Genomic DNA, 25335 nt, shown 5'->3' on the forward strand with positions numbered 1-25335 from the left:
CCCTCATAGTGTCAGCATCAAGGAGAGAGCCAAGCAGCCTAGCCTGTAGCTGTGTTTCTCCACGTGGGTGCTACTGGTAAGCAAAGTGGGAAAATTCTGCATCATGCAGGACAGTCCTACACACTACGGAACATTTAGCATCCCTGGCTCCTGCTTGCTAAATGCCAGCAGTGGTCCCCAGTCATAGTGACAACCAAAATGCACCCCCTCCCCCTTCTCCCAAGGACCTCCCTCTGGAGATTGGGAGTTGCCTGAATGAGATACGCAAAGGAATCTGGAGACTCCCAGTATCTGCACTCACCCGTGCAAAGCAGCAATTACCATAAAAAGGCCTCATGTCCAGTTGAGGAGATGCTGGAATTTAGCCAAGGAAAACGTCACAGGTTGCTTAAGGTGACCGAGACGACTACTCTGAGTCTGTTAATGGTTAGGTGACGGGGAAAGGCTAGCATATCAGAAGAAAGGGGAAGACACCCCCTAAAAGCAAGATGAGTACTCTAACAAAAAATATCTCAACCTTGCCCCTGCTCCTGCAATTGGGATTTGAAATCTGAGCCTGGTCCCTTAAACGTCCATTTGACCTTCCCTCCCCCCCAGTGTGTGAACACTGCCCTCAGCAGTCTCTGCCTTGCCTAGGCTGGTTTCAGAGACTTCACGTCCCTGTGCTGCCATAGCAACCAGGAAACAACCTCCGCTCACAATGAGAAGAAGGATGGTGCAGTGGCCCAGATCTGTAGATGCACACGGCCCGGTAACAGAGCAACAGGACTAAGGGACAACAAGGAAGGAGCAGGCGAAGAAGAGAGAGAGGTTGCCCAGAGAGTAGACAATCCAGAGCTTGAGGAGTCTGGGTTTGCGGTTTATTTTTTCTCCCGACAAAGACACACACTGTCTAAACTGTGTGGCTGGTTGTTATTAAGAAGCTGCTGTACGAAGGAAAAATGTATTTAATAAAAGGCCCAGTGTTTGTGGTCTTCTTGGGCTCACTGCTGAGCTCAGGAAATCTTGAGGTGTGACCAGTTTTCAGCCTTCAAAACCAAGATGAACTACCCTTGAGGAGGGTGGTCAGAAGGGAAACATGTTCACGCTCTCTCTCCTGAGCCGGGGACATGGGAAGTTGGTCCAGAACAAACAGAAGCTAGAAGTCTATTTTGAACCAGAGGTGAGTCTTATAGCTGAATAAAGGCAGATTTGGGGGGCGGGAGAGGAATGCTCTCTTTTTCCACCTGGGGCTGAGCCATGTGTATTTTGGTTTGGTTTGTCAGGGAGGTTGGTGGGAATCGCCAACAGACTTTCCTTCCTCCTTGGTAAAACTCAAGAAAATAAGGAAGTTTGCTTGCACATCCATATTGCCACTGGGACCCTCTTCCTTCTCCTTGCACACTGACTTACAGCCTCATTTGCTTTAGACTGAAGGAGATTCCAGATTGTTTAGAATTCAGATGGTTTGGGTCAAGACCAGAATTTCCACCTGGGTTCTAGGCAAGTTGATGGCTGTTTGGTCTTTAGAAGTTGTGCTCTGTGGCTGGAATGCTGTGTATGTTCATGCCATTTCGATGGCTTCCTTAAACTTTTTGGAATTCAACCCAGAAGACTCATACTTAACAGAGGCAAAAAATAAAAACATTTTAAAAAATCCCCTTTTAGAAGATTTTAAAGAGGTGGCAACATTCCCTTGTACTGGAATTTTATTTCATTGAACCCTGCCAGGAATAAGAAATCCAGTGGGGTTCTTTGAAAATTTTTGGATCACATAGAGATTCCCATTGTCATGGTAGTTTGTCATGATATTTGACCTTTGCTATATTAAAAGACATATAAAGTTTCAAAGGACCTCTGTGGCCAATGGCATTTACTTACTTACAAGATATGCAACTACTTTATAGGGTCCTAAATAGCCAAATTAGGTAATGTTACATAGCATCTGGAATGTATAGACATTCTCCCTGTGTACAGCTGAAGTGATGGCTGGAATGAATGGTTTTCCCCTATTTAAACTGCCAGCTAGTCCAGTTCTAATTTCAAAGTTATCTGCTGCCCTTGATAATTGTGACTACTTACTTGCATACCAGGAAATTTTAACTGGCCTATTTAAGCCTCCAGGCATGAATGGCTCTGAAAGTTGTATGGGGCAAATCAGAACCCTGCCTTAGGTTCTACTGATTCTGAGATGTGGAGACCAAAACCAGTTGCTAAGAGTGGTTGTGTTCTGTGACACCATGGAAGCAATTCAGAGAAAAACAGTCACTAAAGAAATGTCAAACACCTTGTACAGGTGGTGTTGCTATAAAGGGGCCTGGGATCAAGGTGGCTTCTTTCTATGGCAGGATTACTTGAACTGGAAGTCCCCGGAAGATTATGTCCTGGTCAACAAACTGCAGGATAAGGGCAGTGCCAACCAGCACACCTGGAGCCTCTTTCTTCCTAAAACGTTCAGTACTAGAAAAGGTGCTCTGATCCTCTACTCAGAAGGTTTAGCCATATCAGCATGGACACCCGAAGAGAGGAGAAGAGGCCCCTACTGCCCCAAAGGCCACAGGAAGAGGCCAGGTCTTGAACTACACACTCTTCAGGACCTTAAAGAAGCCATCCTGGCATTTGGAAGGAGACAGGTAGGCAGAGCAGTCCTGGGCTTGGGGAAGGCTCTGGCCTGCATGTCCAGAAATCCAGTTGTAGCTTTGGCTATGACTTCCTAGGGCCTGGGGAGGGTATGAAACCCTAATACCTCCATTTCTTCATCTCTCAGATGGGATTGTACTCTTGACCCTATGTGCTTCGCATTGTCATGAAGCATAAATGAGATAATGTATGTTGAAAGGGCTGTAAAGGTAACAGGGGCTGTGTTACCACTATCTCATATCTTCCTTTCTGTTAGAGTAACACAAAGTCCTTTTCAGCTTCAGACGGATCCAGGCCAGCAGACATTTCATCAGAATCCTTGAAATCCTGTCTCATAGCCACAAGCATCATCCTCACACCTCTGATGTTTTTGGCTTTGTGGAAATGAGAGGGAGAACATTTTAAATATTTACCTTGAGCCCTTCAGCATCTGCAGGAGAAGTTAATGAGTTTTTCCATTCTGAATTTAATATTAAGGGAAAACCTCTATAATCATTTTTCTGATTCATACTTCCTAATGTCTTAGGAGATGTCCACATGTCCCCTGCTTGATGTAACTGCATGCATCAGTCCTTTGGCTGAAGCCATTGAGAGAGTCTGGGAAGAATTATACAATTCTAGGTTATAAATACTGGGTTACTCCCTAGTTTTTTATTTTTTAAGATTTTATTTATTTGGGTAGCCCTGGTGGCGCAGCGGTTTAGCGCCGCCTGCAGCCTGGGGTGTGATCCTGGAGACCCGGGATCGAGTCCCACGTCAGGCTTCCGGCATGGAGCCTGCTTCTCCCTCTGCCTGTGTCTCTGCCTCTCTCTCGCTCTCTCTGAATGAATAAATAAATAAATAAAAACCTAAAATTAAAAAAAAAAAAAAAGATTTTATTTATTTATTTGAGAGAGAGAGAGCATGAGAGAGAGCAAAGAGCACAAGTAGGGAGGGGCAGAGGGAGAGAGAGAAGCAGAGTCCCCACTGACCAGGGAGCCCAATGTGGGGCTTGAACCCATGGCCCTCGGATCATGATCTGAGCTGAAGGCAGATGCTTAACCAACCAAGCCACCCAGGCGCACCCTGGTTACTCCCTAGTTTAAAAGTCTGCTGGTGGGGCACTGGGTGGCTCAGTGTTTGAGCTTCTGCCTTTGGCTCGGGTCATGATTCTGGGGTCCTGGGATCAAGTCCCATATCAGGCTCCCATCTACCTCTACCTATGTCTCTGTCTCTCTATGTCTCTCATGAATAAATAAAATCTTTTAAAAATAAATACATAAATAAAAGTCTGCTGACTTCTCATTCCCCACATAATAGTCATTAAATTCTTATACCAGGCCCTTCATGCTGACTTTCTTTTCCAAAGCTACCCACATCTGCCACTTGTTCTTACCACCACCTTAACTATGAACCCCTCAAGACCCCACTCATGTGAATAGCTCACTGTTCCCCAAACATTCTGTGCCATTTTCTGACTCTATGCTTTCGCATCTGCTTCTATGCTCTTGCTTACCCTTCAAAGCTCCTGCTTACCCTTCAAAATATGGCTTAGATGTCATTTCTTCAGTGAAGCCTTCTCCCATTTCTCTAGGTAAAGATATCCCATTGCTCTCTCCTCTGTGAACATTCCCATACCATCATGCATTGCAATGTATCTCTTTGTCCATTTGTTACCATCTCTTTGAGGGCAGAGACCATGTCTAAATCATTTCTAGAAAATAAATGCTTGTGGAATAAATAAATCGATCATGTAGGATATTTTCAGTGGTTCTTACATCATCTCCCAGTATCATTATTGGGCAACTTATCACCTATTCCACCCTAGGCAGAGCTTCCAAAAGAAAAGATTACTATGCCCCTCATTCTTCCTTCAAAATACAGATAAGTTGGTATGTGACCAAATGCTCACTGTCCTTTTTCTTAAAATCATAAATTCTTGAGTGAAAGGAAACCAATTATTGTGGAATGCTTACTATTATATTATGGCTATTATTTTATTTAATCCTCACAGTGACTCAGTGACATATGGTTTTTCTTGCCCCCTTTCATAAATAAGAAAACTGAGGCTCAGAAGAGTTAAGTGGTCTGGCCAATGTCTCAGAGTTAGTAAATGACAGAGGCAGAACTCAAGCCCAGGATTGTCTCCCTCTCGAGGGCAGGCATGCTTTGCACTTTGCCCTATTGTCTGTGGGCCTGGAAAGGCCTCCAGATGTCATTGTACCAGGCTTTTGCCTGTTTGCCCTCACATCCATTCCTCTTTCCTCACCTTTACCTTACTTTGCTCTGCACAAAAGTGGGGTTGACCACAGGCTATATATAATTCCATAAACATCTGTGTCAACTGGCTTCTAGCTTCTAGTTGCCAGTGGAAGACACTGAAAGGAGATTGGAGAGAGAGAATAGAAAAGCCAGGGTATTTCTCCCCTTCCCTTCTATCTGTAAGTGGTCAGAAACACCTGCATCATCTCTGTCTCCTAGCTCCCAACAGACAGGTCCAGTGTGGCTCCTCACCAGGTTCCTCCAGCTGACTACACCTGCTCCTCCCTCTGTCCCTGAGCACAAGCTTGGTGCTGGCTTTCTGATGTTACAATCTCAGTGTTGCCTCACTCTCTTTCTGGCTTCCGAGCTCTCTAATCACCTGTGCAACCAATTCCCTGAATTATATTTTTGCTGTGTTTAAATACTTAAGAGTGGTTCTGTTTTCCTGGTTGGACACTGCTATGTAGGCTAACTTACTGTCAAGAATAAGAATACCTTCCACAGTGCTCAGACACTTGAATATTTCAGGCAGCAGGGATATTTTTACTTTATAAAGTAGAAGAGTCTATTTGGGGATGGCTTCATCTTGGCTTAAACTTGGGCTCAGTAAAGAGGGGAGGTTCCTGTCTTCCTGTGGTACCTACCTACCAGATTTATAACACACACCTAAAACAAAACAGAATGCTGTCGTCTACCCCAAAGAGGGCAGAAGGGAAATTGTGTGAGGAAATCAGAAGGGAAAGAAAATAATAGTTACAGAGCAGAAATTTAGGATTAGAGGACATTGTAGGTTGAAACAGAAGAACTTGAAGGGGTTTGGAATTAAAGGAAACGAACAGCTCAGAAGAGAAGAGCTTTGTAAATTGCAGACCACCATCTGATTATGAAAGCTACAGACTGGCAAGAGGCTTTTTGCATCATAATACCCAGTGCTGGGAAGGCTATGGGGAAACTAGCTGTCTCATACATTAGAAGCACACATTCACATGACTTTTCTGGGCATTTTGGCAAAAGCCTATAAAGAGCTAATACTCTGATTCAACATTCTACTTATAGGAATTTGCCTTAAAAATAATCAGAGATGTGCCCAACAATTTATGCACAAGGATGTTTACTACAGATTATTTTATTGCTACACAAAACATTGAAAATAATAAATCTCCAACAATGAAACATTGATTAAATAAATTATGGTACAGTCATATAATGGATTTGGGGTCAGGCAATAAAGTCACGCATTAGTCATGAATAACATGAGAAAAGTCCACAGTATATTCTTAGAGCAAATTACAAAGTAATATTCATATAATAAAAATACCTAAGCTCATTAACATTTTCTTAGTATTTACTATGTTTCAGCCACTGTTTTAAGTACTTTCTATATATTACTTATACGTGATTCCTATCAGTCCTGAGGGTATACTATCATTATACCATTTTAGAGATGAAGAAACTGACGCACAGATTATATAGCCATGTAGATAATCACACCAGAATTCGACACTAGGTAGTACAGAAAACATTGCCTCTCTAATGTAATCCCAACTTTTAAAAATTAGTTATACAAGCAGAATACGCATCAACATTTAACCATGGGTGGTGGAATTAAAAGTCATATTTTTATTTATACATACCTTTTTACCAAACATTTTTATTTTATTTATTTATTCATGAGAGACACAGAGAGAGAGAGAGACAGAGACACAGGCAGAGGGAGAACCAGGCTCCATGTTGGGAGCCTGACGTGGGACTCGATCCCTGGACCGCGGGATCACGCCCTGAGCAGATGCTCAACCGCTGAGCCACCCAGGTGTCCCAAACATTATTTTTTAAGTCATGAAATTTTAAAAATAAAGGTCTACAGGGAATCCTCATGTTGATATGATTCCCTGTATATATGTAATTAAAATAGATTTCCTCTAGTTAAAAAATAAAATTAAAAATTTTTAAAGTAAAAATCTATTTAAAAAGTAAAAATCTGTTCCTTTGAAAGAAGATGGCAGTGATAGAATGAGGTTGACCCTAGGGAGCCAGGTGGGATCAGGAAGGGAAATGAAATAGAAACAGTGCTGTAAGTTAAGCTCACCAATAACCACACCATCTATTCCTCAGGGTCAGTATTTCATTGTCCAAATACTATATAGTTCAAGAATTAAAAACACCACACTCAAAGTAAAAGAACCAACAATCAACATGGGGATGTGGAGCAGAGGGAAGGAGAGATAGGAGACAGACAGGGTAGTGCTACTTACAGAAGGATCTATACTGGCTAAATTCTGAATCAGGAAACCTGCAAAATTCCAGCTCATTCACACCTGTGATGCTAGAACCCATCACAGGGAGGTGCAATTAAGTTTTTAAACCACCTCACATTATTTCCAGTTCCATATATGGATATAATGACATGCATGTGGCAGTAGGTTTTACAGCTCAACATACACTTACTCTCTAACTTTCTTGATAGTCCAGCTCCTAATGAGCAAAGGCAAGTGCTAAGTCAAGAGATTAGATGTCATAGTTCTCAAACTTCTAGATACACACAATATGTTGCTTTTTTTCTTTAAGAAAATATTGTTAAAACATTCCCAAAGTGGTAACCATTTTTTCCTGAGGGCTTTAATACAATCATCTTTCCATTATTTAGAAATCAAATAACTATAAAACATAAATAACCATAATTTGGGGCAGTATCTAAATAACAGTCATAAATGATTCTCTTGAAACATAGCAGATTCATCAAATACCCCTCAAATCATCAGAAATATTAAAGAATTTTCACATTGTTTTAGTATTTCCCAGTCTTTTAAAAAAATACTTTTAATTTTTATTTGGGTACAAAGAGTATGGGGTTTGGGAGGTTTTCATGTTTTTTGTTTTGTTTTAAGTAAGCTCTATATGCCCAGCATGGGGCTTGAACTCAAAACCTGGAGATCAAGGGTTTCATGCTCTCCGGACTAAGTCAGCCAGGTGCCCTAATACTTTTTATTCTTTTTTTTTTTAAGATTTTATTTATTTATTCATGAGAGACACACAGAGAGAGGCAGAGACATAGGCAGAGGGAGAAGTAGGCTCCCTATGAGGAGCCTGATACAGGACTCCATCCCAACACCCCAGGAGCATGCCCTGAGCCAAAGTCAGCAGTTCAACCACTGAGCCACCCAGGCATCCTCCTTTTTTTTTTTTTTTTTTTTTTTTTAAAGATTTATTTGCAGGGGGACAGAGGGAAAGGGAGAAGAGAAGCAGACTCCCTGTGGAGCTCGAAGCCTATTCATGACCTGAGCCTAAACCAAGAGTCAGCCACTTAACCAACTGAGGCACCCAGGTGTCCCTCTTATTCTACTTCTCGAATTTTATAAATCTGGTAATATTTTTAAACATTTTAAAAAATTTTTTATTTATTTATGATAGTCACACAGAGAGAGAGAGAGACAGAGACACAGGCAGAAGGAGAAGCAGGCTCCATGCACCGGGAGCCCGATGTGGGATTCGATCCCGGGTCTCCAGGAAAGCGCCCTGGGCCAAAGGCAGGCACTAAACCGCTGCGCCACCCAGGGATCCCTATTTTTAAAGGTCCAACAATGGAACATTGATTAAATAGCATATTAAAAATAATTTGTTTCAGGGTGCCTGAGTGAGGGCTCAGTTAAGCATGTGCCTTCTGCTCAGTTCATGATCCTGGGGTCCTGGGATCAAGCCCCGTATCGCGCTCCCTGGCTCAGCAGGGAGTCTGCTTCTCCCTCTCGCTCTTCCTCTGCCCTTCCCTCTGCTCAAGCTCTCTCTCAAATAAATAAATCTTTTTTTTTTTATTTTGTTTCAAAAATTCTTTTTATTTTTTTAAAGATTTTATTTATTTATTCATAGAGACAGAGAGAGGGAGAGGCAGAGACACAGGGAGAGGAAGAAGCAGGCATCATACAGAGAGCCTGACGTAGGACTCCATCCAGGGTCTCCAGGATCACGCCCTGGTCTGCAGGCGGCGCTAAACCGCTGCGTCACTGGGGCTGCCCTGTTTCAAAAATTCAATTCACAAATCATCCCATTTCTCTGTCCCATTGAGGGATAAATAGGATTTAGATTACTATAGTTGATTTTAAGGTTGTATTGCTCCTGCCATCTCCCTTATAAATGTGGCTACATTTAAGAGTAGTATCAACCTTCTTCCAATGAATATATCCCTACACATTCTACATTGCCTAATTTTTCTCCATATCTCAATACTCAAGGCTCTTAAATGTAGCCTTGAGTGTTTATTTAGTGTTTTCAGCCAATGTTCAAGACATGAAGACACCTTCAGGGTACTGTTTTATCAAGTAATATTGTGAGAAGTATGCTTTTTGAATAAGGTTTATTTTCCTGTCCTATACATAATGATTCGTCATACAAAATAGAAAAATACAGAAAAGTAGGTAGAATTATAAATTATGTTTTGAGCCCCCAAGATCAGGAGGAAGTTCCCTTTGTAATAAGTTGCTACTTGTTTGATGGTGTTCCTAAGAAGGGCTCAGTGCTCTGATGGCTATCAACAAAGTATCAAGCAGTGAAGGGTTGACAGACAGAGTGACTTGACTGTACCCTTTCTACCAAATGTCCTCCATCTGAGCAGCTCCTGAGCAGTTATACTTAGAGCCTTTAATAAAGCTAGAAGTAGGAAAGATCAAGAATGAATCATGGTTTAACCATGACAATGAAATCAAAGATTTTGTCAATAATAGCTAGCTCTTATTGAGTGCTAAGTGTACACCAGGCATTTTATCTATATATCCTCATTCAATTTGCACAAGTCTATGAGGTGGGTGCTAACTTTACCCTCCATTTTGTAGGAGGAAACACTGGGGCTTGAAGTTAATTAAGCCCAAAGTTACACATCTAAGGGGTGGAGCTAGGATTAGAACCCAGGCAACTGATTCCAAAGCCCCACTCCTAAACCCTAAAGGGCCTGATTTTGAACATTCCACATGCTCCAGAGAAAAGCAGCATTTCTCTTGCTTTAGCGGCATTTTTTAAGAAGGCATCTGGGTCTTCCAAAACATTCCTTAAAACCCTTACAATTCTAGGAAAGCAAATCAGATTTTCATCAAAATCAGTCTGGGTTACAGTAATATGTTCATAGTCAGCCATATATATGATCCAGTTGACATCTATTTTTCTAGGCTTTATGTGCTTCATCCATTGGTTCCCTTATATAACCAATAGTTCGAGAATATTTATAATAATGGCTAACACGTATGTAACACTATTATATCCATCACTATTATAAATACTAATCCTCACAACAACTTTATAAGGTGTATTGTAAAATTTATAACAACTTAAAATATATATATATAATATATATAACAACTTTATAAGGTATGTAACATAAAATTTACCACTTAAATTAATTTTAAATATATAGTTCAATGGCAGTAGGTACAGTCACATTGTTGTATAACCATTACCACCATCCATCTCCAGAACTTTTAAAAAATATTTTATTTTATTTATTCTTTTATTCTTTTATTTTTTTATATTTATTCTTTTAAACTGATTTATTTATTTGAGAGAGAAAGAGAGAGCATGAGCTGGGGGAGGGGCAGAGGGAGAGAGAGAATCTCCAGTAGACTCCCCACTGAGCACAGAGCCAGATGCAGGTGCAGGGCTCAATCTCATGACCCTGAGCTAAAATCAAGAATCAGATGTTTAACTGACTGAGCCACCCAGGCCCGTTTAAGATTTTATTTTTAAGGCGCCTGGGTGGCACAGTGGTTGAGCATCCACTTTCGGCTTAGGTCATGATCCCAGGGTTCTGGGATGGACTCCTGCATTAGGCTCCCCAAGGGGAGCCTGCTTCTCTTTCTGCCTATGTCTCTGCCTCTCCCTCTGTGTCTCTTGTGAATAAATAAAATCTTTAAAAAAAAAAAAAAAGATTTTATTTTTAAGTAATCTCTACACCCAACAAGAGGCTCAAACTTACAACCCTGAAAGGAGTCACACATTCTACCAACTGAGCCTGCCAGGGACCCCCAGAATTTTTTTTTATCTTGCAAAACTAAAACTCTATACCTGATAAACAATATTTCCTATTTCCCTCCCCATCAGCTACTGGCAACCATCATTCTACTTTTTGTCTCTCTGAATTTGACTACCCTAAGTACCTCATCTGAATGGAATCATATAGTAATTATCCTTGTAGTATTTTGTGACTGGCTTATTTCCCTTAGCATAATGTTTTCAGGGTTCATTCATGTTGTAGCATGTATCAGAATTTCTTTTTTCCTTTAAGCTGAATAATAGTCCTCTATGTATAGACTGTGTTTTGTTTATCCGTTCATCAATCAATAGACATTTAGATTGTGTCCATATTTTGGCTATTGTGAATAAAGTTGCTATACACATGATACATAAATATCTATATGTTTGGGCCACCTGCCTGGCTCAGTTGGGTGTAGAGATTACTTTAAAAAAAAATCTATCTGTTCATTGTTCATGTTCCTGATTTCAATTCTTTACAGCACATACCCAGAGTGGAATTGCTGGCTCATATGGTAATTTTATTTTTCATTTTTTGAGGAACTGTCATATTGTTTTCCATAGCAGCAGCTGCATCATTTTACATTCCCACTAGCAACACGCAAGGGTCTCGATTTCTCCACATCCTCACCAACACTTGTTATCTTCTGTTTTGATTTGCTATTTTAAATAAAATCCATCTTAATGGTTGTGAAGTATTTATTCATGGTTTTGACTTGCATTTCCTTAATAAATAACACTGAACATCTTTTCAAGTCTTTATTGGCCATTGATATGCCTTTTTTGGAGAATTGTCTACTCAAGTCCTTTGTCCATTCTTAAAATCAGGTTGTTTTGTCTTGTTTTTGAGTTGCAGGAGTTCTTTATATATTCTAGATTTTAATCCCTTATCAGATACATGGTTTACAAATATTTTCTCCCATTCTGTGGGTTCTCTTTTCACTCTGTTGATGGTATTCTTTGATGCACAAGTTTTAAATTTTTATGAAGTCCAACTTATCCATTTTTTCTTTTGTTGCCTGCTTTTTTTCATGTCATATCCAATAAATTATTTCCAAATCCGATGTCATGGAGCTTTTCTCCTATGTTTTCTTCCTAAGAGTTTTATAATTTTAGCTCTTATGCTTAAGTCTTTGGTCCATTTTGAGTTAGTTTTTGTATATGGTATGAGGTAATGGTCCAAATTCATTTTTTTGCATGTAGGATATGTATTTTCATCATCCTCATTTGACAGTTTCTTAACTGAGGTACAGATGGACCAAGTAATGCCCCAAAAGTCACACAGCTAGTAAATGATGGAGCTAGGATTCAAACCCAGGCAGACTGAGCTCTTATAAGAACTGAAGCTTAATTTTTTTTGTTTTCAATTCTAGTTGTTGTACCTTTGTTTTTGTGACATATGGCTGTCAAATCTTTGATGCTAAGTGGTTTGGTCAGGAATCAAGCCCTATTACAACATTGCAACTATGGAGAAATTCAGACCACCTTTATGATTTTGTCTCTTTCTCTCTCTCTCTTTTTTTTTTTTTTTTTGAGGATTTATTTATTTATTTGAGAGAAACAGAGAGAGCATGAATGGGAGACATGGAAGGAGAGGGAGAGAGAATCTCAAGCAGATTCCATGCTGAGTGCACAGTCCAATGTGGGGCCAATTCCACAACTCTGAGATCATGATCTTAGTGGAAACCAAGAGTCAAATGCTTAACCGAGTATACCACCCAGGTGCCCCCATTCTATTTTTAATGGTTTGATACCCTGGAAATTCAGTTACCAAAGATATATGGGAGAGAGATAATATCATTTGCACAGAATCACAGAAATTTAATCTGCAGAGAAAATGGCTGGCTGAGAGTGGTAGTGTTTACACAAAGCTGATTAAAGGCTAGGGATGGAGAAGGCTTTTGAGGCACAGCTGCAAGTGGTTGTACATCTTTCCCTTCCCATCCCAACCCCACTTCTATTCCAGTTGCACTTAACTGGTATCTCTAAGGCTGGCTCCAGTCACACTTGCACAGGCGCAAGGACAATGGGTGGTCATCCTCTGTGTAAAAGTTTGACCTTTGCCCAAGCACACTGACTCCAGCAAGCCTGACTGAGAAACAGGAGGCACCAGCTGTGGTTCCTCCTCAGAGGAAGGACTTTTGACTAAAGTAGGCAGTTCAGGACACAGGTGTTCAGCAGGAAAGTACAGACATTTTTGGGATTTTCATTCAACTGAGCTAACAATTTGAGTAGTTATTAACTACTCAGTGCCTAGAAGAGTGTCTGACATATGTCAGAGGCTCAATGAATAGTCGTTGGGTGAACATATTAGTTGCTAGTGTGTGACAGGGAGAGGGCATAACCTCTACCCAGTAGGGGGGCACAAGGACCAGATTAGAGTGACCATGTCTTGAGGAGGTAGTATTTGACCTGAGTCCTATGGTAAAAATAAGTGGAGAGAATCCTTCTAGTTACAGGTAAGTGAAGGCCTAAGGGGGAAAGCAAGCAGGAGAAATGGTGATTAGATAGGTATGACTCCTAGCTGGAAATGTACCTGGAGAAGTGGGTAGGGTCAAAGGGTGAAGGGCTTTGTCTGCCAGCCCTGGGATTTCTGGACTTCTCTCTCTACTCTGTTGACTCCTGCACACAAAGGCTGGCCACCATCTGTGGTAACATGGCAGTTGGCTGTCCTGGGCTTTTCTTGCCTTCCTGGGGAGTCTGGCACCCTGCCACCCCGTATCTGCTGAGTAGGAGCACAGCCTGCACTGGATCCTTTCATTCTCTGAAAACCCTCACTGACCAGCATTGGGGCAGTGTGGACAGGACAGCCAGTACATGGGTGGGGACAAGTACTGGGGGTCCACTTTGCTCCTCTGCATCTGGAGGCCTCGGGGGGGCACTGGGAACATGGCCGGCCAGAGATTAAGGCAAGTACTCTGGTGGAGTGTGGACACCAGGCCACTCTGTACACCAATTACTCATTTCATTAGAAACCAAAAGCTGGAGTTGATTGGCAAAGCCGAGGCAGGACTGAGAAGTCTGAAACCATCACAGACAGCCTCCTGCTGTGGCTTATTTCCCCGTTTCAGAAACTCCCTTCTTGGTTTCCTTCTGTCTCCTTTTAACTTTTATAGTTACTTCTGGTGGTTAGAAGTCCAGGATAATGTTGGAGAAGGAATTGAGATTATACCTAGGAGAAGAGGGTGGGTCCAATAAAATAATTTTAACATGTTTTCCATTTATTAATATAATCTAACTATATTACTGGATTTTTATTTTTAAAAAAGGGAAAAGAAAAAAAGCTGACTGTAATCTCATGCCCAACTCCCTATTACCACTGTTATTAGAACTTTAATATATTTTCTTTCAGTCTTTCCACCATGATTATACATTTATAAAACATACTTTTATGAGATTATAACTGTACTTTATGTCTTCTTTTGTATCTTGCTTTTTTTCTACTTAACATATTATTCCACACCTTGGAAATGAGTGAATAGATTTAACCCTGACTGCTCTCCTTGGTAACCCTAAACAGGCCTTGGGTTTCTCTCTCAGGGCATCAGTTTATCCAATGAGATGAGAAACTTATCAATCAACTTCATTGGCATGATTTGAAAAACTACTAAGAAAAATCAGAAAAAAACTGAAAAGAACCCATGGCAGGCAGAATCATGACTCCCAAAGATGTGATGTCCTAATCCCTGGAACATATGAATATATTAGGTTAAATGGTAAAGGAAAATAAAAGTTGCAAATGGAATTAAGTTTGCTAATCAGGGATCCCTGGGTGGCGCAGCGGTTTAGCGCCTGCCTTTGGCCCAGGGCGCGATCCTGGAGACCCGGGATCGAATCCCACATCGGGCTCCCGGTGCATGGAGCCTGCTTCTCCCTCTGCCTGTGTCTCTGCCTCTCTCTCTCTCTGTCTCTGACTATAATAAATAAATTAATTAAAAAAAAGTTTGCTAATCAGATGGCCTTAAAACTAAGAGATTATTGGGGTACCTGGGTGGCTCAGTCGGTGGAGCTTCAGACTCTTGGTTTCAGCTTAGGTCATGATTTTTGGGTTGTGGGTCTGAGGCCCACTTCAGGCTCTGTGCTCAGTGGAGAGTCTGCTTCCCCTTCCCTCTGTGTGCACTCTCTGCTCTCTTTCTCTCTCGCTCTCGCTCTTGCTCTCCCTCTCAAATAAATAAAATCTTTTAAAAAGCAGCAATAGGAAACTAACACAGAGTCCAAGATCAGCTCTCAAAGTATAGGCAAATATATATATAAGATACCCCAAATTCCAGGACAAAAGATTCCCTACTCTTCTCAGTAACTCTCTGCCCCATTTACCAAGTTGCCCAGTAAAGCTTCAGAACCAAGCTGATACTTCAAAACTACTCACAAATGGGAAACAACAAAGGGCTCTTGTCCAGATCAAACAGTGCATAATGCCATCTACATAGGGACCACAGCTTCTCAGAGGAGGCTAGGTCTTGTTTCATTCAGAGAGGAGTCATTTGAAGCAAAGATTTTCAGGGAGGAAATGAAGTTCCAATTCACCCAGAAAAGGCCTTAGATCAAATGGCTTCATATTCCATGGCTTACCACAGCGCCCGGCACATAGAAGATGCTCAGTAAAGATTATTATGTGACCAAATGAAAAAAATGGAGTGCACGAGAACTTGAGTCACTTTGCGTCCACTGCCCATTCTATAATTCTTTCTTTCTTTCTTTCTTTCTTTCTTTCTTTCTTTCTTTCTTTCTTTCTTTTCTTTTCTCTTCTCTTCTTTTCTTTTCTTTTTTTTAAGATTTTATTTACTTATCCATGAGAGACACACACACAGAAAGAGGCAGAGACACAGGCAGAGGGAGAAGCAGGCTCCATGCAGGGAGCCCAACTCAGGACTCGATTCTGGGTCTCCAAGATCATGCCCTGGGCTGAAGACAGTGCTAAACCACTGAGCCACCTGGGCTGCCCTCTATAATTCTTTCTTATCCTCTAGAAAAATCCTCAAGATTTATGTGGGACTGAATTATTTGGGATATTTTTGCATTTGAACTACCTGCCACATAAAATATCCAGACCTCAAAGACATCTGGATGCTCTGTTTGGATTCTAAACATTCATTTAATTTACAAATTCTTAAAGAATACAGCCAATTGAATAATTAGCCATGCTTTCTTTTCTCTGTTACTCAAATTATTTGTTAGTTATCAGTTTGTCTTATTTGTCCCTATTCCCCCAGTGCCTGGCATCTTATTTGATACACTGTATGAATGAATGAATGAATGAATGAATGAATGAATGAATGAATGTCTACCCTGGGTACCTGTTTCTCTCTCCTCAGCAGATGTATTCCTTTGTCCTATGGACTTTGGCTTCTCAGCCTTCTCTTTAGCTGGAGTCTCTGGTGGTCTTGATTTCTCAGCTACAGCTGTAGGCTATCCTTCTGTGGCATTTTGATCTCCTGAATACATCAGAACGGGAGCAAACCATAGATTTGCCCAGCAGAGCAAGAAACCAATACCTAACGCCTTTCTCTCCACATTAAGCAGGTTCTTTATTTCCATCATATTTTTTCTTTTTTCTTTACTTTTTAAAATTTAACCATTTTTCTTTGAGAAGTTCCGGCAGGATTTAGCAAAGTTACCCAGGCCAGTGGCTTACTAACCTCAACAACGGTGATTACCTGATGGGTGTGGAAAAATTGACCAGCAAGTAATATGAGGGAGATTTCTGGGCTATATTTTGTTTTGTGTGGTGGTTACAAAGGTGTATACAATTGTCAGATTTTATTAAACTGAACATTTTATCTCTGTGCATGTTATCATACATAAATTATGCATCAATTTTTAAAAAAATTTATAAGAGAATGGAGTGCCTAGGTGCCTCAGTTGGCTCAGCATCCAACTCTTGGTTTCAGCTCAGGTCATGATCTCAGGGTCATGAGATCAAGTCCTGTGTCAGGCTTCACGCTCAGCACCAAATCTGCTTGGAATTCTGTCTCTCCCTCTTCCTCTTTCCTTTCCCCCACTCTCATTCTTTCTCTTTCTCCCTCTCTTTCTCTCTCAAATAAATAAATAAATCCTTTAAAAGTTTGTAAAAGAAGGACTCTGAAATCACAATCTGTTCATCAGTCAAGAATGGCATGATTGATTGGTGATGTCTACAGGGACAAGGGGGAGGCAGATAGATGTCAAAACAAGTCCACATCTTTGCTATTCTTGTTCTTAACTGATCATCCTTAGAGAGTTCTGCATAATTTAATTAGTTATATTATTAACTCACCCACATTAAAGGATTATAATGAGGTGAAAGTTCTTTGTAGAATATATATCCCCAGCTAAGTGTGAGATGTTCATATTCACACTTATTCCCCATGATGCCTTATACAGTAGAACTGACTTTAGCAGGTAGGTTCCCAGAAAATTCTCCTGGGCTGAAATGAAATGTAGCAGAGCCAGATATTTTCAAAATGCCAGGCTTCCCATTAACATGAACATAGTTTGTCCCATTATTCACATTGCAAACATTAACTGCCGATGCTGACTTGTTGAGCTGACTTTCCCATTGCCCTACAGGACCACTTTTTAAGGTACTAAAATTATTTCCACAGGCTGAACTAAGTAATGTGTTTTCTTTGAGGTTCTTATTCTTTTCTGAGGCTTTGTCTCAAGATGGGGTCTGGAATTTCTCATTTCTCCTTCTCCTTCCAACTGCAAATCTGCAGAGGCCTTTCAGTGCTTTGCTCTGTGGGTTTTTGGTTTATGTTTGCTGGCTGAGGCATCTGTTTCGGGTGCCCTGAGGCACCTTCCAGGAGGCTCCCAGATTATCCAGGAGGATCATGCTAACCAGCCTGTATCACTGGGAGGTTCAGGACTCAGCAGCCATGCTGTTTCCTGACTGGTGTCCCCACAGAGGGAACAGGACAGAGCCTGGCAACCGTACCTCCACTTCCGAAGCCAACCAGAGACCCAGGCCCAACGGCAGATGCAGCCTGGGTATTCAGCCAAGAGATACCTGCGAGGCCTCTTGCAGACATGGCCCCCTGACACCATGTACAGGCTCCAATGTGCAGGTCAGTGGGGCAATGGGAGGATACACCAATACACCCTGTGATGCCCTGCCTTGAATTCTGATGTGAGGGTGTGTTTTCCATCAAGTCCTGAAATGCTAGAATTTCAGGTACAATTTTGTGTTAAGGCAAAGGTGCTCAAGCTTGGGAACTGAGAGCCTCTATCATACCTTTTGCCCTTTATCCTCCCCCACATTTGCAGAAGAACATACAACCTGAAGTTTTGCCTTCTCTCTAGCTCCTCTTAGGACTTCCACACTCCACATCCCAAGCAAAACTTTCTTCCCAACCTTCCCCACTCAGAGACTTTAGATCCTCCAGATCAATCTCTGTCTTTTACAAGACAAGGAAAAAGAGGCCCTGGGGATGGGGGACAAAGCAATACATCCAAAATCATTCAGCCAAAAGCAGGGCTGGGACTAGAAGGCAAATCCTATATTCACCCCCAGCTCCACATTCACCCCAACATTCCTGAGTTGCCTTCTGAAGTGATCTCAGATCCTCCAGGAAGTAGAAATGTTAGGCCTTCAGCAGAAGGCCTGCCCTTATGCTGAACAGAGACTTCAAATGTACTCTATAAAGGCTTAAAAATGAAAACAGGAAACTACTGGGGATTCAAGTTGCCAGGTTTAATGCATACACACAGAGACCTGCACAGACATACACACACACACACACACACATACACACACACACACAGAATTAAACTTGCAATATTTGGTACATATTTTTGCTTAAAAATTATTCACTGTTTCTCTGAAATTCAATTTTAACTGGACATCTCCTATTTTATTTGGCAAACCTGTTGGGGATGAGAGGAGTGAGAAATAGGATTTGCCAGCACCCACTGGGTGTTTGCCATTACTTCAGTACAAACAGACAGGACCAGAGGAAGACTGACTTGCTTCTTGTTTTATAGGTTTACCTTGGGAAAGGAGAGAAAACAGCTCTCTCCCCAGTAAGTGATGACTTAAAGGAAAATGAGATGTGGGTTTTGTCCAGTAATTGGTTTTACTTTCATGGCAGGCCCAGCATTATAGGCAGTTCCATTTATTTAACACTTCTGAGAAAAAGCCTCTTAACCAAAGATATGTTTATCATTGGGTGGGGGCAGAGGAAAGACCAGACCACTGCCTCAGAGGCCAGGTCCAACATCTTCAAGGATAAGAACCCCACTTAACATCAAAACACATCTCAGACCCTTCTATGGAAATCATAGGGCTACATTGTGTAGTTTAAGAAAAGATTCATGTGTGAGTGCATTCTTGGGCCCCTTTGCCATAATTCATTACCAAAGCACCTCTTGAGAATGAGACCCTCAAGCTGGAGGAACAGTAGCAATACTGTGGTACGAGATCACTGGCCCAAAGGGCTCTGCCAGGGACTCACATCTCAGAGCTCACTACCTTTGTGAGGCTAGTATGTTTTCTGGTCCCGTCTTTCTGTCCCTATAATAACTTCCACACACTTCAGACCCACATTCTCTACAAATGCTTCTCTGACAACTCCAGCCAATATTGAGCTCCCTATTTTCTGCCCTTATATCTCAGTGACATTTGGGGCCACACAGCTAAACAAAGGAGAGCTTCGTCTCTCCAATAGACTATTAGTGCCTCTAAAAAGGGCCCATGCCTAGCCATGGTAAGCCCCCAATAAATATTTGTAGAATAACTGAATTGAGAATCATGGGGCCTACAGAAATAAGTAGGATAACATCCAAGAGAAACCTTTGGATTCTCCTCTTGAAGCAGGAGGAGGCTTTTACCCAACCCCAAAGCAGCAGCCATGTCTCTTCCACCAGGGAGACCCAGTTCTTGGGAATGGTGAAGTGGAAGAAGCACACTTGAGGCCCAGGACCAGAAGTACCCAAGACACTGAACAGAAAACCTTCTATGGGTTCTATCTGATTTTTAATCCCTCCCATTTTCTAATTGTCTTCTTTAATGGGCAATGTCCAAAGCCAAGACTAGTGTAAGTGGGGAACCTTGTAGTTATCTCCAAGACCTCTGAACTAGCAACCATTATTTCTACCAATGACTCCTGACCTACTCTTCAGGATACATCAAGGATTCTGTGCTGCTCCAGAACAATCAACTTAATGTACCAAAGAATCTCAGGCTACAACAGGATCTTTCAGGTGTACCCCCAAAATACCATCTCCTGCCTGTCTTCCCTCCATTTTGGATTCAACAAGGAAAAACTTTTGAACAAGGTACATGTTGATTTTATGACCAGATCTCAAATATTTGGATTTTTAACACTTAAAATGGAGTTCCCAAAAATAAAACCTAAGGATTCTGGGTTTCATTGTCTTTAGAGTCTAGACCAGCACCATCCAACGATACTTTCTGAAATGATGGATTATTCTATGATATATATTATATATGTGTATATATAGAATATAATATATATATTCTATAATGTGTGCTATAGCCAATCAGTAGCCATTAGCCACATGCAGCTGTTGAGCACTTGAAATGTAGTGTGGCTGTGAAATGGAATTTTAAATTTTTACTTACTTGTAATTAATTTATATCTAAATAGCTACACGTGGCTATTGGCTACTGTATTAAGTGGTACAGGTCTAGACTCTAGATTTTAGATGATTTCTTAGGCCTGTTCTACTCTAACATTCTTTAATTCTATGGTTTTGTGGCAATATCATAAGAAAAAAAGTACAAGCTTTGGAGCAATGCCTGTTCTCTTTCTTACTAGATATAAGATCTTGAGCAAGTCACTTAACCTCTTTGAGCTTCTGTTTGCTCATCTCTGTAATGAATGTACTAAGACCTGCCTCATTACTGTGCAGATTATTATTGTGAATTGTCTGTAAGCTGTTCAGTACTATGGGGATTTTACTTATCAAAGTTATTCTTGGGAACTTGAAACAATAAAAGAGCCAGAAATTGCCTTGCCAAGGGAGATAGGAAAAGATGACTGAGGCACTAATGGACAAAGAATAAGGCATTGGCTAGTGCCAGTTTTTGAGAAAAGAGAAGGAAACAAGAGCCTAATAATAAAAAGTTAATTTTTCTGAAATGAAAAAGGAATTTTCCAGGATTAATGATAGTCCCTAACCAAGTCTTGTCCTTGGGAAAGGATCTGGCCAGGATAAGTAGAATATCTGATCTATCAAATGAATGGAGAAGAATGTGGCAGGTTCTCATTAAACATTCCTGTCATATACCTCCTCTAAGTCTTGACTCTGGAACCAGGGAATTTTGGTCATAACCTGATCCACATATAGTTCATCTACAGGAAATATGCTGGTCAAGCCATTGTATTTCTCTTCATAAATTCATACCCTGGCTTATAGAGTCTCTATACACTTTGCTAATGTGGGTCAACATCCCTTAAACCAGTTGATTCTGGGACACTAAAGAGATCAAGTTTCTGGGCCATCCATTTCCAGGGAATGGGTGAATTTGCTCAGGTAATGCTCCTGTGTTGTAACCCTCTGTCCTTCCCCAGGTGGTACCCCATTTTGACATTGCATTATACCCTCTCTCTTCAAAAATCCTACTGTCTTCAGTTAATATCCTTAGATTTTGATGCCCTAAGGTCTATAAATACTGGACAGGGGACTGCAGTAATTTCATTCTGGGAGTAGATCAACACTGCACACCTAAGAGATTAAGTGATTTCCTTAATTACTGCCATATGCCAAGGAGCTGTAACAATCAGAAAGAAAACAGAGTCCATATAGAATTGTAATTAAACATGTACCAATTAGCACCAGATCCCAAGCCATGTGACCTCTCTGGGCTTCAGTTTCCTCATTTATAAAGTAGAGATGGCCATGCCCACTTTTGCCTTATAAGACTAGATGTTGGAATTAAATGGGATAATACAGTATCTGGCACATAGTAAGTGCTCAATAAATGTTAGGTATAGAGCCCTCCCTACCTTGTGTTTTTAAGCATAATTACTAATTGCAATGCTCCATTGCTCATGATCACATGGCTCAAAAATCAATTTGCAAAGAAGTAAAAACAGCTCAGAGGCTGTAACTTGAACCCTGACTGATGGTTTTATCGGTTTTAACTTCATCTCCTCTTGGCCTACCTCTTTTTTCCAGACACTTTATTTCAAAAAGTAGGAAAAGTCCTAACTACAAATATAAGATTTCCCCAACAATGTGATGTTGGTCATGTCACTTATACTCCCTGAATCCTTGGTTTGCTCATTTGTAAAATGGTAGTAATGGTATCTGCATTCTACCCTCTCTGGGTTGTTGTAAAAAAAAAAAAAAAAAAATCACAGAAGAGGACAGAGGTAAAAAAAACTCTGTAAGATCTCTAAATTGCTACTCCAGTTCACATTATTTGGGTAATCTTAATCCATATTTTGAGACAGAGAGACCAAGTTTTGTGATCTCCTTTCAACAACTGAAACTTCCAATATCTTGCTTGCACACCTGTTTCTATTAAGCATAAGCAAATGAGCCAGAGATGATGTTTACTGAGAAAAATCTTGGTTTCCCTTGAATAGATTGAGTCATATAGTCAATATCACTGGGATACAGCCAAAAAGAAGAATGCTTCTCTATATCCCCCTACTCACAGTGCCCCTTGATCCAACTTAGACAGTCTACCATATAAGGCTATTCACCAAGTGAGTGGCCACTTGGCCAGAGTTTCACTTCCTCTACCCTCAGAAATACATTTGGTTCCAGGTGAATCTGACCAGAAAGCATGGACCTGAAGTCTGACTTGTTGCCAAAGAATAATTCTAGAATATACAAAAAGGTCTTTAGTGCCACACCCCGTATGGAGGTGTGGAGGCCCTCTTAAGGCAGGCCTAATGAGGACCTGGGTCTCCTCAGATTGCGGGGGTCCCAAGGGCTCATCAGGTTTCTCTGGACCACTAAAACCTGAGCAGACCCCTCTGAACCTGAGTCTGAGTCTGCCTCTGTTCTACCAACATTCTTAGCATCAGCTCAGACCCAAGCACTGTCAGGAGCCAGTAGGCAAAGGAACAAGAGCTGGAGGGAGGGAGTAGCCTCAAGAGGGGGCATTTGGCTTTTGATCCAATGACACCAAGGAAGGGAATGACGCAGGGAATGATGAGGGTTGGGGAATATAGAGGGAAGGTGAGGCTGGCTGGGAGCCTCCAGAAGTCTGGAGTTCCAGCTTATGCAGGGCCCCTGAACAACTCCCAGAGCCCCTGGGTGAAAGACAGCCCTACACTGTTCCACAGAGCAGCATGCCGAGAGTAGAGGTGTTGCTAAAGCAGCTCCAAACAACAAAGGTTTGCCAGATAGTTTCAGCAATAAATCTACCTTGAGCAAGTGATGAAAATAGCTGCAGGACCCTTTACCCCATCGATGAAAGATTTGTTAACCATGCTGGAGTCATCTGTTGACTCAGATCCTTCCTGAGGGTTGCACAGACAGGGTAAGTTCAGAGAGCTAAGCAGCCGTCCATCACAGTGCATTCAGCAGAGCTTTGCCCACAAGTAAACAACCAGCAGACAGCCCAGGAAACCAAGGGCTTCAGACAGAGCATTTCAACGGCAACAGAGCAGGGCTGCAGGGCAGCCCCACCACAATCACATCACCGTCACCCTCCAGTCCCTCAGTTTGCAAAGGACCATCACATTCATGATTTTACATGAGTTCCAGACAACTCTGTGAGGAAGCAAGGGCAAGGGATCAGTATCCCCATTTTACAGATGAGGAAACTGAGTCCAAGAAATGAAGACTCAGTCCTGAGCCTCCTGATTCCTAGTGCAGTTCTGCTCTAGAGACCTGGCTGCCACTTCCATGAAGGTACTAGCAGAAACACAAATAAGGAGGGAAGAGGAACAAGGGCCTTGATCAACACTTTTGCTCCAAAGATCAAGAAGGAAGGTAGTTTGGAAGCAGCTAATAACACAGTGCCCATATCTGGGTTTACAAGGCTGATCCACTGTTTACCTTTGCAGGTCAACAGGGCCTGGCTGGAGGGGAAGCTGGGGCCGGTGGACATGTGGACCAGGGCTCTGTAGCCACGAACCACAGCAGTCAGGGGATTCACTTGCCGCCACTCAGGAAGCAGTCATGGCAGAAAGATGAAACCCAGGCAGAGGTACCATTTCTAATAGGCTCCCTTCTGTCATTGTTCATGACTTCAGAGGGGATATGCCCTTTTTTCACCATTCTTTGGGGTTCCCCCAGAGAAAGGAAGAGTACTTTAAGCCTATTGACCACAGTTTCCCAAAGTGTCACATGTGGAACACTGCCAGCTGCTTGATGAAAAAAAGCATTTTGTAGGCACCTGGGTGGCTCAGTCAGTTAAGCGTCTGCCTTTGGCTCAGGTCATGATCCCAGGGTCCTGAGATCAAGCCACATATCAGGCTCTCTGCTCAGCAAGAAGCCTGGTTCTCCCTCTCCCCTGCCTCCCACTCCCCCTGCTTGTGTGCATGCTTGCTCTCTCTTGTTCTCTCTCCCCCTCTCTGACAAATAAATAAATATAATCTTTAAAAAAGAAAGAAAGAGAAAGAAAGAAAGAAAGAAAGAAAGAAAGAAAGAAAGAAAGAAAGAAAGAAAGAAAGAAAGAAAGAAAGGAAGAAAGAAAGAAAGAAAGAAAGAAAGAATTTCCTGGCCAAATACATTTGGGAAATGCTGCATACCATGGTCTCCTCCCAGAGAATCACAGGGCATGTGTGAATATGGACCATTTGAAGTAGTTGGTTTAACTTTAACTTATGGTTTTCCAAATTTACGTAACCACAGAGTCCCCCTACAGTCTTCACCCCATCTTGGCAGCTGAAATCTTCTTTAGAGAAAAGAGCTCTTGGCCTTAGAATTGGAAAAGGCCTGGTTTGGGTCCTGCATTTGACAAGTTGTGGTGAACATGATAAAGAAACTTAACTGACTTTGAGCCTGAATTACCTCCTTTGTAAAATGGAGCTGTTATTATACATATCATATCATATTCACTAGGCTACTATGAGGATTAAATGCATTAAAATATATAAATGGTTTCTAAACTCTAAGGCCTATGTGTATGAGTGTATGTGTGTGTGTGTGTGTGTGTGTGTATGTGTGTGTGTACAAGATGACAGTGGTTCAGAACAACATACACGACACATGCTACTATCTTTAAGCTCATTTGACTTACAAGAAAATCACATGCCACTGTGAGCTGGAAAGGGGGAGAAGAGAGGTACCACTGGGTAGAAGGGCAGAGGGAGAGACATTTTACAATGCATACAGACAAAGATACAGAGCTTCATTTTGACTTTTAATTTCTTTGCAAGAAAGCACTATATAAAAAAAAAACTATATATCAGGCATGGTTAAAGGTCATTCTTTCTCTCATAATAATAAAATGTTTTATTACAACAAATAGCATTAGAGATCATACTCATACAACCTTGTTTATCTTCCTAGGCTGCCAAAGAGGTTCCTTCCTTGCAACAACAGTCTAGCCACAAGATC

The 25335-nt window shown here is 41.5% G+C and overlaps 1 protein-coding gene across 8 annotated transcripts in view; it reads left to right on the forward strand.

The window, feature by feature from the left end:
* Positions 1 to 628: 628 nt before the first annotated feature.
* Positions 629 to 25335, forward strand: part of KIAA2012 (uncharacterized protein KIAA2012 homolog) — a 130067-nt gene continuing 105360 nt past the window's right edge. For 7 of the 8 annotated variants that reach the window (XM_038585384.1, XM_038585386.1, XM_038585381.1 and 4 more), the window contains exons 1-5: positions 629 to 1162; positions 2328 to 2612; positions 17756 to 17915; positions 19969 to 20124; positions 23838 to 23980. In XM_038585384.1, the coding sequence (XP_038441312.1) occupies positions 1079 to 1162; positions 2328 to 2612; positions 17756 to 17915; positions 19969 to 20124; positions 23838 to 23980 (828 nt within the window). In that variant the 5' untranslated portion in view covers positions 629 to 1078. The remainder of the gene's footprint in view (positions 1163 to 2327; positions 2613 to 17755; positions 17916 to 19968; positions 20125 to 23837; positions 23981 to 25335) is intronic. The other variant, XM_038585389.1, reaches the window with a different exon arrangement.

This window comes from Canis lupus, chromosome 37 (assembly GCF_011100685.1).
Source record: "Canis lupus familiaris isolate Mischka breed German Shepherd chromosome 37, alternate assembly UU_Cfam_GSD_1.0, whole genome shotgun sequence".
NCBI classification, from domain to species: Eukaryota; Metazoa; Chordata; class Mammalia; order Carnivora; family Canidae; genus Canis; species Canis lupus.